This window comes from Sus scrofa, chromosome 1, assembly GCF_054392235.1.
Source record: "Sus scrofa isolate SSC_HxYL_T2T_F1_AM1 chromosome 1, Sscrofa_HxYL_maternal_Yorkshire_Landrace_v2.0, whole genome shotgun sequence".
NCBI lineage: Eukaryota > Metazoa > Chordata > Mammalia > Artiodactyla > Suidae > Sus > Sus scrofa.
Window position 1 is genome coordinate 76,359,020 of NC_139383.1, and position 18,758 is coordinate 76,377,777.

Below are 18,758 nucleotides of genomic sequence, written 5' to 3' on the forward strand. Positions count from 1 at the left end.
CATAATATTCATCTTTGTCTTTTATTACAGTCTTTTTTTCTCTGTGTTAAGGGTCAAACTCAAAAGATATCTTTATATGAATTTCTGTTTTTTTAACTCAGCCACTTATACTCCCATTTTAGGAAGTCTGTTCATTTCCACTTTCTGGGAAACACCTATACCATAAATTGATAGTTTATAATAATGGTTAATATTGATATCCTGCTTTATAGTTTACAAAGTACTTTTACATATACTTTCTTACTTGTATAACAGTAAGAAATGTGGAATGAGGAGTTCCTGTCATGGCGCAGTGGTTAACGAATCCGACTAGGAACCATGAGGTTGCAGGTTCGATCCCTGCCCTTGCTCAGTGGGTTAAGGATCCGGCATTGCCCTAAGCTGTGGTGTAGGTTGCAGACGCGGCTCGGATCCCGTGTTGCTGTGGCTCTGGCTTAGGCTGGTGGCTACAGCTCCGATTCGACCTCTAGCCTGGGAACCTCCATATGCCGGGAGAGCGGCCCAAGAAAATGGCAAGAAGACCAAAAAAAAAAAAAAAAAAAAAAATGTGAAATGAACTAAAAAATAAATATTATTTAATTTCATTCTCAATAGCTTTGAATCAACAAGAGAAAATCTTTTTTTTTTTTTTTGTCTTTTCCAGGGCCACACCTGCGGCATATGGAGGTTCCCAGGCTAGGGGTCTAATCAGAGCTGTAGCCACCAGCCTATGCCAGAGCCACAGCAGCATGGGATCTGAGCCGCGTTTGTGACCCTCACCACTGCTCACAGCAACACCAGATCCTTAACCCATTGAGCGAGGCCAGGGATCGAACCCTCAACCTCATGGTTCCTAGTCGGATTCATTAATCACTGTGCCATGACGGGAACTCCCAGATAACCTATTTAAACTTACCTGATGCATAGGGTGCTCTTCATTTATTGCACTTTAATTTTTATGGATAATTAAAGCTGAATAGAAATCCTTTGTAATTCTCTTTTAATTTCAGTTGCATGCCTGTTATTGAACCCTCATGGGCATTAAAACAAGGTTGTGGTATTGTCCAGGTTTTTCTAATTAAATGTAAAATTAATAATTCTTCATTTCCTGAAGAACTGTTCAGTTTGTTCTATAATTTTAGCAGGAGCCAGAGACTGGGACTGATTTATGTATTTGTTTGTTGCCACTGTTGCTTTTTAAGAGTAGTTCTTTTTAAATTATATTTTGCATTTAAAACTTGATGTCTTGTGGTATTCTGTTCAAAATAATTCAAATTTAGAATATTTAAAATACCCTTAATCAGAAAGATCTGATAAATTATAAAGTGGTTCTAGCAACTGTATTCTAAAAAAATCAATTGGTAAGGTGTGAATGTGGCTAAACCTCTTATTATTTTAAGCAGATTATCATTAGAAATTGAATATTAGAAAAGTAGTTAGTTTAGTTTTTATGTACTTTAAGCCATTTGTATGTAAACTTTTAACTTTGTGGTATTGGGTTTTGCTCCTTAGTCCTAGGTAGATACTCTCTCTAATTAACATTCAGGTGTGCTTTCTAGTGTAATATATATGTATCATATAATTAAGTGGCCTAGTATTTGAGCCCCCTTCCTCAATAGTCTTAATGAGAACAATATCTCTCAACTTTAAACCACTGAGCGAGACCAGGGATTGAACCTGCATCCTCATGGTCACTATGTCAGGTTCTTAACCCACTGAGCCACAATGGGAACTCCTATACCCACCTAATCTAATCTAAAGCTAATCCACAAAGAAGCAAAGAAAGAGAATATTTTAAGTGGCAGTGGTGACCAGCACCATCTAGTTCCTTGGGCCAAAAGTCTTGACAACAGCAGCCGGTGGCACCCCTGATAGTTTAGTAATGATGTTCAGTGTTGGTGAACTTCTGTCCTCACTGACTGGGTCTGAAATATGACTGATTTTAGAGGATGATTCCATCTGTATACTCATCTTTTTCTTTTTCTTTTCTTTTTTTTTTTTTTTTTTTTTTGGCTGCACTCGTGGCATATGGAAGATCCCAGGCTAGGGACTGAATCCAAGCCACATCTACAGCCTACACCACAGCTGTGGCAACACTGAATCCTTAAACGAGTGTGCAGGGCTGGGGATCAGACCACCACAGAGGCAATGCTAGATCCTTGACCCACTGCGCCACAGCAGGAACTCCAATACTCACCTTTTATTTGTGTCTATTCCCCCAAGCTGATTCTCCACCCTTCTTGGCAATTCTGAGAAAAACTTAGAAGGATTCAGTGCCATTTAATCAGCCTGTGAGGGTTTCAGCTGCTTGCAGCCAAGAACCCTGACCAGTACTCTGCCAGTATTTTTTTTTATTTGCTGCTAATTGGGTCTTTTTGACATTACTCACTGTGGCTACTTTAACTTTTTCTCTTTCTCATTTATTCTTTTGGTGGCTTGGGGTAAATGACTTAATCTTGGTAATACTTCACAGAAGTGTTGTAAGGATTATGTGAGGTAATGCGTCTACCCTGGTCTGGCACTGATGTTGTTAAATGCTTCTTTTCATAGCACCTCCCCTCTTCCAGCAAATTCTCTCATTTATTATATTGGTTATTGTCTCTCTCCCCCTTTAAAATATAAGCTCTACAAAGGCAGGGAGATTTGTCTATTTCTATAGGTGTGCAACAGTGCCTAGCACATAGTAGGCACACAGTCTGTATTTATTGAATTAATAAATGAACTTGAGTACCACCCTTGCTCTGTGAAGACATGTGTTCCTAACTACACTAAGAAAATTAAAAGATCAGTAGTGACTCCCAACATCTCCCTCCAACTCCAAATATCTATCACCCATCAGTCATTCTCCTTTTCATCATCTCTGATTCATCTCAGAGAGGGCTGTCCTCTTTTAAGAGGCTAATTGGCTGTGTCCTGGATTATCTTTCCTCCCACCTCTTCCAGATTGACCATATCTCTTTCTTTTCTTTTTTTTCTTTTTTCTCATATTATCATGTTCCATCATAAGTGACTAGACAGTTCCCAGTGCTATACATCAGGACCTCATTGGTTATCCATTCCAAATGCAATAGTTTGCATCTATTAACCTCAAATTCCCAATCCATCCCACTCTCTCCCCCTCCCCCTTGGCAACCACAAGTCTGTTCTCCATGTCTGTATCTTTTTGATTACCCATTCATTCTTATCATACATTTCTCCTTATTTGCTCCTTCCTGTAGCTTATTATTATTATTATTATTATTTTTTTTTTTTTTTTTTTGTCTTTTTGCTATTTCTTTGGGCCGCTCCCGCGGCATATGGAGGTTCCCAGGCTAGGGGTCGAATCGGAGCTGTAGCCACCAGCCTAAGCTAGAGCCATAGCAACGCAGGATCCGAGCTGCGTCTGCAACCTACACCACAGCTCACAGCAACGCCGGATCATTAACCCACTGAGCAAGGCCAGGGACCGAACCCGCAACCTCATAGTTTCTAGTCGGATTCGTTAACCTCTGCGCCACGACGGGAACTCCAGCTGTAGCTTATTATTGACTGAATTTTTGGCTTAGCCTTTTCTTTGAAAAGGAAAAACAAAACAAAACAAACAAAAAAACCTAATTTTACCCTGAAAGTCATTCAGTCTGGAACATCATCTCTTCTTTACTGCCAAATGTCTTGAAAGAGCAAAAAACCCTGTTATTCCTCTGGCCATTGCAACTAGTTTTCCATATTTCACCCCACTACCAAAATTGCCCTGGCAAAGGTTTTTTGTGACATAATTGCCTAATTCAATGATCTTCAGATGGCCTTCATTCTCTAACTTCTGTATTGATTTAACATTTCTTCAATTTAATTTAACAAATATTTCTTGAACATGAACTTAATGCTCTGCCTGCTACTAGGCAGTAAGGATATAAAATGTAAGTAAAAGTCATGTGCAACAAGTAATATATCACATTTAGAATATTGCTATTAGGAGTTATGTACAGCATCTCTTAGGATTGTGGATGAAAAAGCATTTTTCCTGAGCCAAGAGGAGGGAAAGTATTAGGGAAAAGAAAAAGATGACATATCATCAGATAATAAAAGGAAATGCATTGGAAACAAAATAACATTGCCAACAGCATAGAAAGCATGAAAGTGCATGATACTTTAAAAAATTGGCTATTAGTGTAATACCACAAAAATGGGTCTACATGAAACCAGATAAGGGCATATTGTAATAGATCAGGTAATATATGATGAGGTCTGAACTGGAATGGTAGAGAAGGAAAGGTGGGAGTAGGGTTGCTAGAGAAATATTTCAGTGGTAGAATCAGTAAGACAGTGTGTGACAGAGTCAGGAGGGAGTGATGTCTTCTGTTTTGGACATAGCAAAGTTTTTGATGCTGTGGAATAACCATGTAATGGATTTCAGCAGACCATTAGATAATGTGGACACAGAAGCCAGGTGTAGTCAAGGCTACAGATAAAAATTGGGGGTAGAAATTAAAGTCATGAGAAGGATAAGATAAAGATATGGACAATCTTAAAACAAGAAAAGGACAATTAGGAGACTCATACCTGAGGGACTCTTATCTTTGAAAAGTAGAGAAACTAAGTTGCCTGCTTTGATGAGGGTGTTTTTGACAAAGTTTTAGGACAATAATGCCTATATTATTAGTTTTCTTGTTGGTTTTCTGATCTTTGGTCATTAGGTGATCTAACTCCACCAGATCTTCCCTTGTTGGTGGCATTGCTTCTTCATTAGCATCACAGTCAACTTCATGGTATCCCACCTGTTTTTCAAAATTTGCAATATTACTTTGCATTATCTTTGCATTATGTTGACAGATGTATCCTATATCAGTAACAAGCCAACAGAATAAGGATGGCGGTATGAGAGGGATAATTCTTGGGGTTAAGGACATATTTCTGCATTCAGAATCCAACTTCTGTAGCTTATACTTTAATAGAGGGAGGTAGACAATAAATATATATCAGGTGATAATAAATATAATGGAGAAAAAGAAAGCAAGGTAAGGAGAAAGTAGAAAAACTGCACAGAGACCTGAAAGGAAGGAGAGAACAGTCACGTGGATATCCAGAGAAAAGACATTCCAAGAAGAGGGAACAGTAAGTACAGAGTCCTGAGGAAGGATTGTCTTTGGGTGAATTCCAGGAATAACAAATGAGCCAGTGAGGCTGGATTAGAGTGAGCACAGACTCAGTGCTGGGCAAAGACAGAAATTGGTAGGGGTAGGGGACAAATTATGGAGGGTGAATTCTCAACCAGTTAGATTCAAACTGCTTCATTTCATAATAGCAATTTTGTAATTCCAGCTTTACATAAATATAAATCTTAGATGATCTATAACTTCCTTAAAATTTTCAAAATATAACTTGAGTACCCTAAAGAAAATTTATTTATAATGTGTTTGATGTATAAATTAAATGTGTACCAATAACATGTTTTTAATAGTAAATGCTTAGGCAGGACCATATAGGAAGACAAAAATGCCCTGCAAAACTACCCTAGGGAACTATACTTTCTGAGAACAACTTGGTAATGAGCCCTGTAGGCCTTTTTTTAGGCTTTACCCTGTGTGGGGAAGCTAGTTTCCAGAGAGTTTAGAGTAAAGGAGTAATATAATCAGACTAATATTTTAAAAGACTCACACTGGCCTCTGTATGGATTATGGCTGTGGGTGGATGAGGGCAGAAGCACAAAGACCGATTAGAGGCTATTACAGTAATCCAGCTGTGGTCTGAGGTGATAGTGAAAGAGGACTTGAGAACTAGTTGAACTCTGAGTGTGCATATAAGGTAGAGGATTTGTTGATGGATTGGATTTACAATGTGAAAGAAAGAAGAGTCATGGCTAACGCTGGCAGTTTTCAGTTGAGTAAATTAAGAGGGGAATTGTGCTTAATTTAGAGAAGGCTAGAAGAAGTCATTGGAGGGGAGATCAGAAGTTCCCTTCTTGGATATATTAACTTTGAAATGTCTGTTTGACGTCCTAAGAGAAAACATGTGGAGTTGTGCAGATGTAGAAATTTTAGAGTTCAGGAGAGAGGTCCAGGCTAGAACACTGTTATACATATTTATTAAGTGGTGGGGTTACACAGAAGGTAGACTACCAGTGATTCTCTAGTGGAAATGAGATTTTTACATTAATTAAATTGGGGGAAGAATTTAATAAGGTTGAAACATTGGCATAGATTATAAAACTTTAGACTTGGAAGACTGGGTCCTACTCTCCTTTTGTTTCCTGTGCAGTCCCTAACACCATCCATCTGGGCACTTATCTAATAAAGTTTGCTGAATAAAGAAAGAGTGCTTCTCCTAAATTTAGAACCAGAAGATTAGGTCTTTTTTTTTTTTTTTTTTTTTTTTTTTTGTCTTTTTGCCTTTTCTAGGACTGCACCCACAGCATATGGAGGTTCCCAGGCTAGGGGTCTAATCAGATCTGTAGCTGCGGCCTACATCCGAGCTGTGTCTACAACCTACACCACAGTCATGGCAATGCCGGATCCTCAACCCACTGAGCAAGGCCAGGGATGGAACCCGCAACCTCATGGTTGCTAGTCGGATTCATTTCCGTCGCGTCATGATGGAGAAACTCCCTTGTCAAATCTTTAATATTCATTTGGTTTTCTTTTAGGAAGATTTGGAGACTGGAGTTCACCTTGACCCTGCTGTCAAAGAGGTTCAGTATAATCCTACCTATGAGACCATGTTTGCTCCTGAGGTAAGAAAATGTATTATATTTAAAGGTGTCTTTTGTTAAAGTATTTAAATCATATGTAGGTAGATAAACAGTTGGTCAATTTTTCAAAATTTTCTAACAGAAGTATACTATTTAAACTTCTTGAAAATGTATTCTGTTGTATGTAAATTTTATCTGTTAAAAAAAAGAAAAAGGAAAATATATCCTTCTAGTCTCCAAATATTTAAATACCACACTTTTGTGAGAATACTTTTAAAAATCCAGTACTGTTTATCCACCAACATACAGCTGTCTTATAGCACAGAACTATGCCTTTTGAAAAAGGAAAGAAATTCTAAAATATCTGATTCTTAGATGTGAACTTAGTTAACATCTTCCTCTCAGGGAGTATTACAAATTACAAATTAACCATAAGGGATAAAATTTTTACTTATTAACTCATTAATGCATAATATATTGTGAAATATCTAGTTACAAATCCTGCTGTGTTAAATACTAAGGAGAGTGCCATCCTGATGTGGTCACTGCTCAAAAATAGTCACACTCTTTATTGCTTGCTCTGAGTCAGACATCTAATGGATTCTTTTTTCTGATAATGATAAATAGTGACAGAAGCATTAAAAGAGATGAAGAAGAGAAAAAAAACCAAACAGTGAAAGCTGTCCATTTTAGGAAAAATCTTTGTAGAAAAGATTTGATTTCTGGATATTTTGCCTTTAAAAAGGGAAAAATAATGCTTGATTGACAAAATATAGATGCCAGAAAAAGGTCATTGTTTAAAAAAATTATGTTTCAGTAGCAGAATCTTCTAGAGCACTTTAAAGATGGAGATGAGAATCTAAATCTTATTGCATCCTGATGGAGAAAGAAGTACTTCTTAATTCTTTTCATTTTTTAGCATATTATCATTGTCTTCTTTTTGATATATCAAAGTCATAAGGCTCTTTCCTATAATTTGCCTGCTTAGGTTACCATGGTCACTTAAAATATGGCAGTGGAAATCCGTAGCACAGACAAGGATGTCAGCGCTAGTGTTTAGGTAGTGCTCTAGCTGTTCTCTGAGTGTATAGTAAGCAGAAATCTCATTCTCATGCTCTGAGACTCTGGCACATTTTTTATTTTATTCCACTATTGCTTAAATCCTTATAACCTGCCAAACTATAGACTTTTATATCCCTCAACATTGTTTTAGCTGGTGCATTAAAGATATATAGTATACTATATATGCTGCACATTAAAGATGTATAGTATACTATATATGCTGCATAATTTTTTTTAATGTAAAGAACTTCAATTTCAGCCACTGAATTCAGAAAATGAGAAAATTTGGAAATGGCATGGTGAATGACATTCCTTTGTCAGTGTATTTTCTGTGAAATTTGTTTATCTTAAAATTTTTAAATCATGTGCATAACTAATTGCTGTGAAATTAGTTTTCAAAACTTCCAAGAAAAATTCAGAAGGTCAAAAAAAATTGTGGTGTTCTTGCCAAAGCAGTAAATTTATCATCCTCTTTGGGGGATTATTAGTCCTTTAATTTTCTGTTCTTTTTTATCCCATGTTAGGGAGCCTTACATTAAATATATAAACTAGTTTATGTTAGGAACACTTCATTGCTTGTTGTCAATAGTTTAAGAGTTATGAGACTGAAAAGCAGAGAAAAATGACAGTTTTTCCTGGTTGTCACATGAATGGTCTGCGACACAACAGATTATTAATTTTGAACTTTATGACTACTGTCTGTATGGCAAAGTCTGGAAAGGTATTACCTGGAACTTTGCTAGATGAAATTCAAGTTTCCGTATTTTGAGGATCCGTCGTAGAAATAAGATATCATCACTCTCTTTAAGCTAATGTTTACCAGAGAGGATATGCTATGTTTTTGCTTTTTTTTTTTCTTAAACATAGAGACCAGACTGTTTCCTATAGTGCCTTCAAAGCACTAGTCAAGTTTAAGAAGTGATTGCATCTGGTTGTAAAGCTAAAACATTCCATGAAAGTAATAGTATTTGAAGTGAACAGTACACTCCAGGTTAAGAATACAAGAGGTGGGATTAAATAGACCACTTATTATCTCTTCTGTGACTTTGGATTATATTAGGTTTTTTTTTCATAGATAAAATGAAGATGATTTCTACTTTACCAAGTCATAAGGAAAAATAGATAATATGTGATGTGCTTCAGAAACTCTGGCACAGAGTAAGCGTTTAATAAATGATAGCTTTTATTGTTATTTATATTAATATTAATGGCATTGGTGGCTAGGCCTTTATGAGGAGAGATCCCAGGCAGGAGGGAACAGCAAGAATCATAAAAGATCTAAAAAACAGGAATGTTTTAGTCACTATCACTAGAGGAGAACAGGGTAAAACTTGAATAGTACTTTGTATAAAAAGTATTACGCAAAGTGTAGTGGCCAAGGCAAAAAGTTTGGTCTTTATTTTAATAGATAATAAATAGATTTCTAAGGTCCTTTAATGAGGGAGTGGCATAATCAAAGCTGAATTTTTTTGGAGATTAATTTGGTAATTTGTGTGATAGAAAACAACAGGGATAGAGACTAATGAAACAAAACTTGCATTTATTACTACTGTGCCAACCACACTCAGGGCTTTGTATTCAGCCCTCACAAACCCTGTGAAGTAAAGACTTTTTTATCACTACTTTATAGTGAGGAAATCAGTTGTCAGATTATATTGCCTGCCAAGTGACATATTTGGGGATTTGAATCCAGATCATTCTTGACAATCACTCTGAAACTCGAAGACCATTTTGAAGGCTATTGTGTAATTTATAGCTTACCTTCCTATGCTTTTTACTTTATCAGTTCAGTAGGTTAATGAGTTGCCTATTTTATTTTATAAATTATTATTTCTTCTGCCTAACCAAAGACTTTTTCCTAGTTGGTCTACCTAGTTACCCAGATAAGCTTTCTCAAATTACAGATAGAACCTAAAGACATAATGGCTATTGTTTTAGTCTAGTGATTTTCTTCATCTCACTCAATCCTTTTGGATCTACTTAGAGAACAGTTTATTTGTTAGCTTCTCTAGACTCATTTAAAGCCCACAAGCCTCAGAGAGATTTGCAGACTTCTTAAAGTAATATTACTTTTGGAAATAGAAAAAATATAAAAGTTTAGAGAAGATATGCCAGTTACTGTTTAAAATCTGTCCATAAGGTCTATTATAAATATTAATGTTAGAATGAACTGTAGAAATAATAGAGATCAACTCTTTTATTTTATAGATGAGGAAACTGACCCCCTAGGGTATAGAAATACTAATATAATACACTATAGGAATACTTAAACTATGCTTATATCTTACAAGATTGACGCATTCTGCCAACAAAATTGAATTGTGATGATCATTTCCAAAATTGTAGAAAATAGTAATTATTTTTTATAATTAAAAATACTCTTTTACGCTAAAAATTTATAAGTATCTTATATATTGATTGCTGCAATAAATATTAATGAAAAACTTACCAGCAATCTAATATGATTATTTGTTCAGTAACCCGGGTTTTTTTTCCCCATATGTGAACTTATGGTTATATTTCATATAGTCAGTTCTTATCCATTTAAATTTAATTCCTACAATATGATATACTGCTAGGCATTGACCTTCAAGTACTCTCTACCTGCTAAAGACTTCAGAACCAGTGCCTTACAATACATGGATCTCTTAGATTTGTCAATCAGTGTCTTAAATTAAAAATGTTGGTAGGTACAAACTAACATTTGGAATGGATGGGCAACGGGCTCCTACTGTACAGCATAGGGAACTGGGTGTGACTGTGTAACTTTGCTGTACAACGGAAATTGAGGAAACACTGTAAATCAACTGTGCTTTAATTAAAAAAATAAAAACTAAAAATAAAATCAAATCATGTGCCCTCAGCACACATGTGCACAGCAACTTCTTCCTCTTGTGATTGTGGTTTCCAGTACAACATATACTCATTTATACGTATGAACATAATAGTAATAATAATATGAATTAATGTAGAATAACAACTTTGAACTGGATCCTGTTTAAAAAAAGAAAAAGAATCTCTCCTACCTGGAGTTCCCTGGTGGCTCAGCAGGTTAAAGAACCAGTGTTGTCACTGCTGTGGAGTGGGTTCCATCCCTGGCCCAGGAATTTCTGCATGTTGCAAGCTTGGCGAAAAACAAACAAACAAAAAACTCTTCTCACAGACTTGGGGTTGCCAAAGGATAGAGGGGAGGGAGTGGGATGGACTGGGAGTTTGGGGTTGGTAGATGCAACATTTAAATGGATTAGCAGTGAGGTCCTGCTGTAAAGCAGAGGGAACTATATCCAGTTACTTGTGATAGAACATGATGGGAGATAATATGAGGAAAAGAATGTGTATATATATATGTATGACTGGGTCACTTTGCTGTACAGCAGAAATTGACAACATTGTGAATCAACTATACTTTAATAAAAAAATTTTTTTAATGCTTTCCTCCCAAGTTTACTGTTAAATTGCCACTTCACTTGGATGAAAGATGTCAGGTTACTTATTTGGTGCAGTGATCTAAATTAATACTCAAATATGTATTATATATGGGAGATAATTGTAATCGACGATGGTGTACTTCAGTATTGTCTTAGCTAAAAACTATTAAGTACTCATCACACCTAATTAACTTGAATATGTATTTTTAAAACAAATATACACTTAAACTTAATTTACTACCAGAAATTGAAAAGAACTATTTAGAAATCAGTTTCGTGGAGGTTTTTTGGTGGCGGGGGGGGGGCGTAAGGTAGAAAAAGAGCTTTATTGCTTTGCCAGGCAAAGGGGTCCACAGCAGGCTGATGCCTTAAAGACTGTGCCCTATGTGTTTTTATATATGTTATTTTGTTTTTTAATGGCTACCCCAGAATTAAGAGTTACATATTCACACAGACCAGGAGCATCTGGGAGACATTTTTTGAGTAATTAGTGAGAGCTGAGTCCTAACTGAATTACATTCTCTGCCTCCTCTGTTGACATTTATTGTCTTTGAGGTCTGCTCCGGTAGCCGCCAGTAACCAGAAAGTTAAGGTAGAAGCATGCTATCCCCCAGGCAGCTTCTATATCAGTGGAAGATTTTTTTCTTTGTCTCAGTTTAAGTATCAGTAAAACATAAGCACCTCTAAATTTTTAGACTGCATTAGAATAGCACCATGTATAAGGTATACTTCACTGTAATATATGGATCTATATTCTTATGGAAATCAAAGTTCTTAAAATTGAGAATTTTTCTTTAAAAGATGGAACCAGTTTGATATGTTTGGCCTGTAGAAAAATTGTTCTCTTTTTGTAAAATCTTAATGAAATTAGACTATGGAAATTGTACTTTCCTTTTTTAAATTGTAAAGTATAAGCATAAAGATTGTAATTTATTATATGTGATAAGGGTAACAGTATGGGCAATGGAGATTTTTATCATTTCAGAATTTTTTTCCCCTAGAAATATCACATGCTGCTTTATAGATGATAATTGACTGTAGCATTTAGAGCATCTAGGAAACTTAGGTCATTTTATTATCTTTATTTTAATGGATGTTCTTGTTTTTGTAATAAATTTCAAGATTGAGTGAAGTTAATTGTAACTTCCAATATTCAGCAGTCTAGATATTTTTTTCCCCCTACATTTCCATTCATCAGCACAGGAAGAACTAATATGGGTTGCAAAGTCTTATACTATCCTTTATTATAATTTAGAATAAATAGTAATGAAAACTTTATATGTAAATTTTAAGATATATTAAGATATTTTAAGATTGAATCATTTTAAACCTAGAAATGGAAGCTGTCAATAGAAAGGAATATATAGTAATGTATTTTAGAGCAGAAAAATTGTAAGGCAGATCTAACATTTATATTCTGATTTTTTTGCCTAGTATAATGTTGATATGTAGAGAAGACAGCATTCTGGTTAATTTATATTTATGGCTCTGGAAATATAGAAAAGGTGGTTTCTAATAGTAGTCACCTAAGTTGTTCTAATGTCAAAATACTTCATCATGACAGTAGATCTTCGAGAATTTAAATAAAAATATTCCACAGTTTCCAAAATGGGAAGTTCATTTTATTCTTTCTTCTAAAGCCAAAAAGAAAATAGATTTTCCCGATTCCTTTTGTAATGGCATTAATTATTGATTCTAGGCAAGTAAAATTTGTCATCTTGGCTTTTTCCTTCATTTCTAACATGAGAACAAGAATATCTTAAGTTTCTAGAATGTTTGTATAGATCAAATTGAATAACATTTGGAAAGCCATTCCAGAAACTCAGAGCATTGTAAAATAATGGTACTATTTTGTGAAAGACTTTCATAGTGTGACTTTTCAGAGTGAAGAGATTTTGTTTATGTTTGTAATGTTTTTTTCTTGGGGACTTTTTCAGGCACTTTACTTTTATTGTCTATTTTCCTGTCTTCTGTCCCCAGTGAGATTCTGATTAACCTTTCCTTAATTAGTGCTTTTTATTTGCCAGGCATTATGAAAGTATTGAGGATTCTAAGTCTCCACCTTTGAGGAGCCCAAATTCTAGTAGCAGAGAAACGTGTATTTTTTCAGTTATATCATGGTGGCATTACTGATTAAAAAGAAGTCACCAAAAATCCCCCAAATCCTAGTTTAGACAAAATTATAGTGAGTCTCAATTATCTAGAGCAATATTGTCAAACAGAATTTCCTGCAATGATGAAAATACAGTATCCAATAATTGTATATGGCTATTGAATTCTCAAAATGTGGCTAGTGTGATTGAGGAACTGAATATTTTATTTTAATTAATTTAAATTTAAATAGCTATACATAGACTTGGGTGAACTAGTTGCTTTCCTATTCTAGTGGCTGATAAACAGGCTAATCAGCCATGTGTTTAGTCTATATGAGGTAAGCATGTTCACTAATAGGTTAATCAGTCCCTGATGATTACAGTTGAAACCATATTGTGCAATAATTTTACTAGTCTAGCTTTATACACTGAGAATGTTTGTTTTTTTCTCTTATAACATTGCAGTTTGGACCGGAAAACCCCTTTAGGACGCAGCAAATGGCTGCCCCTAGAAATATGCTTTCTGGATATGCTGAACCAGCTCACATCAATGACTTTATGTTTGAACAGCAAAGAAGAACTTTTGCCACATATGGTAAGGTGATATGAGAGTTTCAAGTTAGACTTTATCAGAAGGGGCATTGTATATGGGTGTAATAATGTATTTTATTTTCTGACTTTTTAAATTTATTAACCTGGATTACTTAAAACAGTAGTGTGGGAGTTCCCGTCATGGTGCAGTGGTTAACGAATCTGACTAGGAACCATGAGCTTACAAGTTCGGTCCCTGGCCTTGCTCAGTGGGTTAACCATCCCGCGAGGCCATGAGCTGTGGTGTAGGTTGCAGACGCAGCTCGGATCCCGCATTGCTGTGGCTCTGGCGTAGGCCGTTGGCTACAGCTCTGATTAGACCCCTAGCCTGGGAACCTCCATATGCCATGGGAGCGGCCCAAGAAATAGCAAAAAGACAAAAAAAAAAAAAAAAAAAGAAAGAAAGAAAAAGAAAAAAAAAAAACAGTAGTGTGTTTTCTTATGTAAATCTATGGATATTTATACAAATGGAAGGTAAACTATGTTTTTCTGTCATTATTAACCTGCTCTGATTCCTGAGTACTAGAAGTATTCTATAGTCTTAAAAACAGAATATTCTCTATTGTACTTTTTAATGAACATGTTATTGAATGTGTGTTGTATGCAGATTGTAGTGAAAGTTGGTAAACAGCAGGATAGTGTTAAAAGGTTACACTTTTAATTTTATAAACTAATTGACTTTATTCTGCTTCTCAGATTTTGTCTTTGAAAAGTTTTCTGTTGATCACTGAGGGACATGAAGAAATAGAATGGCTCCAAATTCATTGTGTAAAATTATTGTGTAAAATGATTACATCCTATCAATGGTGGGATTTCAGAAATATGCATACAAAGCTGGGAATTCCCTCTAAAAGAAAATGGTCTTTATAATGTCTCTGTTGATGGTTCCTCAGGTCAGAGGTCTTGGTCACTTGTATCAGATTTGTCCATATTTGGTGGTGCCTTTCCTTTCTCTTCCTATAATCCACATCTGTAGGCTGACAGACACACTGATCACCTTCTGCTTTGAAGAGCTTTTTGGTAGGCTGGGTGAGCAAAGTAACTGATAATGTATTTAGCCTGTTGTAGTTGTGATTTTCTTTATGAATTACTTGTGCTGATGTTTCTTTCCCGAAAAAGTAATTGAAAAAGAAAAATTTGAATTTTCTTGGAACATATTTAATAATCACATTTTTAAATAGCTGGAGTTCCCATTGTGGCTCAGTGGAACTAGTAACCCTGAGGATGTGGATTTGATCCCTGACCTCGCTCAGTGAGTTAAGGATCCTGCGTTGCCACAAGCTATGGTGTAGGTTGCAGACGTGGCTCAGGTCTGGCATTGCTGTAGCTGTGGTGTAGGCCAGCAGCTGTAGCTCCAATTGGACCCCTAGCCTGAGAACTTCCATATGCCACAGGTGCAGCCCTTAAAAAAAAAAAAAAAAAAAAATGGATATCAGCAACATTGTCTCATTTTCTTTGCAGTTAGAATTCTAATACCTCCTCTCTTTATTTCTTACAGAATTTTTTTAAAGTTCTAAACAAATTTTTCTGTCCTATCTGCTATTAACTTCTATTGTTATAAAATAGGAACAAAAAATTTAAGAAAGTAGTATAATGTGGAATATTATGTATTCAATGATGCTTTTTAATAGCATTTACTTTCACTAAAAAATAACAAATATTGCAAACATTTAGGAAAGAGAAGAAAAAGCTTACCTATAACCCACAATACTAAAATATCTACTTTTAGTATTGTGAACTTTATTCCTCCAAGTCTTTTTTACTCTACATATTTGTATTACAGAACTATAATCCTTCTAAACTGAAAATTTTGCAACTTTTTTTTTTTTTAAGAGAAGGATCTATTTTATTTTATTTTTTATTTATTTATTTTTTGCTATTTCTTGGGCCGCTTCCACGGCATATGGAGGTTCCCAGGCTAGGGGTCTAATCGGAGCTGTAGCCGCCAACCTACGCCAGAGCCACAGAAATGCGGGATCCGAGCCGCGTCTGCAACCTACACCACAGCTCATGGCAACGCCGGATCCTTAACCCACTGAGCAAGGGCAGGGACCGAACCCGCAACCTCCTGGTTCCTAGTCGGATTCGTTAACCACTGCACCACGACGGGAACTCCCAACTTTTTTCTTTAATATTCTCTCAGAAGCATTTTTCAGTGTGTGTGTGTGTGTGTGTGTGTATGTGTGTGTGTATGTTTTTGTTTTTGTTTTTTTGTTTTTTTTGGCTGCACTTGCAGTACATAGAAGTTCCCAGGCCAGGGATCTAACCTGCACCACATCAGCAACTTGAGCCACTGCATTGACAATGCTGGAACCTTAACCCCCTTCACTGTAAGGGAATTCCCTATATATCCATTCTCTTTTCCCATATAGGTTATTACAACCTATGGAGTAGATTTCCCTATAATAAAGCTATTTTAAAAAGCAGTGTAACTGGAGTTCCCATCATAGCTCAGTGGTAACCAACCCTACTAGTATCCATGAGGATGTGGGTTCGATCCCTGGCCTCACTCAGTGGGTTAAGGATCTGGCCTTGCTGTGAGCTGTGATGTAGGTCATGGATGTGGCTCAGACCCTGGGTTACTGTGGCTGTAGTGTAAGCTGGTAGCTGCAGCTCCAATTTGACCCCTAGCCTGGGAACTTCCCTGTGCTGTGGGTGCAGCCCTAAAAAGATTTAAAAAAAAAAGAAAGAAAGAAAGGGCTATGTAATTTCCATTGATAGGTTATATCACAACTTACATAATTATTCTAATGTTGGAAAATTACTTTTTCTAGTTTTTAGTGAGTGGTAGAAACTGATTCACTGTGAAGTAGTTTAGAGGTTTAGTACAGATAATCTTCTTAGTTATTTATCCACAGTATATTCTTGGAAACTGCTTGTAAAACAACTGTCATATATTAAATCATATTCCACCATGGCGAGGTGCCAAAAGTCGTAGCAAGGACTGTATATCTGTCTCTAAAATCTAAAAGATTCACTGGAGTTCAATGACACTTCCAGTCCAATAAAATGGTTATGAATGCATTGTACCCATTGGTTATAGAAGGGATCCCATGTAAATCTAAAGTATAAGTGTAGTACATAAAAATCAACTCTATTGCATCATGAATTTATTATATTCTAGCTTATAATAAAACAGACTTTTCAAAGACTTTGCTTGTTAAGACTTCAAAAGGAAGGGCCTTAAGGGATAATTTAGACAGCTTAAGTCTCCTTTAAAATAAAATAAAGGAGACTTAAGCTATGTAAATTTTTTTTTTTTACTCCCTTTTCCTCTTAGGTTCCTGGTCTGCTCCCTTCCTGGTCTTACTTGGAGCTTCTCAGTGACCATTCTTTCCCTTTGTTCTCTTTTTACCCAGAAATTTCTCTATACCAGTCTGTGGAAGTGGGAAATAGAACTATAGTCATTTTTAACTGAATTTTAATTCCAATATTCTTAATTATTAGCTCTTAACTTTTTAAAATGATTTTTAAAAAATACTTTGCTGAATGAAGATGTCATAATTTATATAAAAATTCCTTATGTCATTTAGATTCAAGTTTCTAGTTTTCATTTTTAAAAATATGATGATGTATATGTTAAACTGCAGTAAAATTCTTTTTAAAATGTGCTGGTGAATATCTTTGTTCATAAAACTTGTGGTTTTGTTTTTTTTTTCATTTTTGTAATATAATTCCCCAAAAGTATGTCTGAGAATGTAAATGTTTTTAAAACTCTTGTTATATATTGTCAGATTGTTTTCCAAAAGAATCCCAACTTAAACTGCCACTACCATATGTAAAAATCATATTTTCTCTTCACTCAAGATCCATATGATTTATGTGATAATCAAAATATATCTCTTTAATTTTATCCTTTTGGACTACTAGTGAGGTTTGATGGTTTTTCCATATACTTGTAACCATTTTTTTTGCCAGTTGTTTATAATCTCTTCTCATTTACCTATTGAAATATTAATATTACTGATCTTAAGGATCTAATAAAATTGTTATTATTAGCGCCATTTCAAATAAGACTACAAAGAAAATAGACATTAATTCCATTAAAAAGATAAAATGAAAAATAAACTTCATAAAGGTAGATGAAAACTGAAATGTGGATATATTCACTTATTTGAGACATAGGTTAGTAGAAAACTACTTGAATTACAATTTTGTGTTGTTAGGGTTATATCTTGTTCTGTCACTGGCTGACTTCTTGCAGGACAGACAAATAGATAAATGTTTAACATCTCTTATTTGTAAAGGAAAAATACTGTCATCCCCTAATTACCTGGAGTGGGAAGCAGTAGTGGTAGTGGTGACATTAGCAGTAAAGATTTTAGCACAAAGGATGTGGAGATGGAGGAGAATATAAATTCCCCTGAAGAAGACTATGGCCAGATAAGCTGGGAACTGGTGCTCACAGAGACCACAAGAAGGACCAGCAATCTCCCTTCCCTCTCTGCTTCTTATACCATCTCTCCAAACACATAATGCAGTGCCATTATATAGACGTAAATCTCCTTCAAGATAGAATCTTATATTCTAGATAAGTTTTTATGTTTGAGATTTTTTTTTTTTTTTCCGTCTCTTTATGGCTGCACCCGCAGCATATGGAGGTTCCCAGGCTAGGGGTCCAATCAGAGCTGAAGCCACCAGCCTACACCACAGCCATAGCCATGCCAGATCCAAGCTGCGTCTGTGATCTACACCACAGCTCACAGCAGCGCCAGATCCTTAACCCACTGAGAGAGGCCAGGGATCGAACGTGTGTCCTCATGAATGCCAGTCAAATTTGTTTCCTCTGAGCCACGACAGGAACTCCCGAAATGGGGTGGGGGGGTTGATTTAGGGTGTGTTGGTTTAGATTTTATATGAGCCTTAAAAAGGCTCATTTAAAAAAATCTTTTGTAGCACACTATTCTGTACATCAAAGAGATGGAAGACAAAATAACTTAA

General features: G+C 35.7%; 2 protein-coding genes across 3 annotated transcripts in view; one reads left to right on the top strand and one right to left on the bottom strand.

The window, feature by feature from the left end:
- The window catches only part of WASF1 (WASP family member 1), a 144,749-nt gene that overhangs the window by 83,553 nt on the left and 42,438 nt on the right, over positions 1-18,758 (bottom strand). The gene's annotated exons all lie outside the window — the stretch shown is intronic.
- The window catches only part of CDC40 (cell division cycle 40), a 53,982-nt gene that overhangs the window by 11,158 nt on the left and 24,066 nt on the right, over positions 1-18,758 (top strand). For both annotated transcript variants that reach the window (XR_014807057.1, XM_005652465.4), the window contains exons 2-3: positions 6,599-6,685; positions 13,692-13,821. Coding sequence is in view for 1 of the 2 variants with exons in the window: in XM_005652465.4 (XP_005652522.1) it covers positions 6,599-6,685; positions 13,692-13,821 (217 nt within the window). In the remaining variant the exon portion in view is untranslated. The remainder of the gene's footprint in view (positions 1-6,598; positions 6,686-13,691; positions 13,822-18,758) is intronic.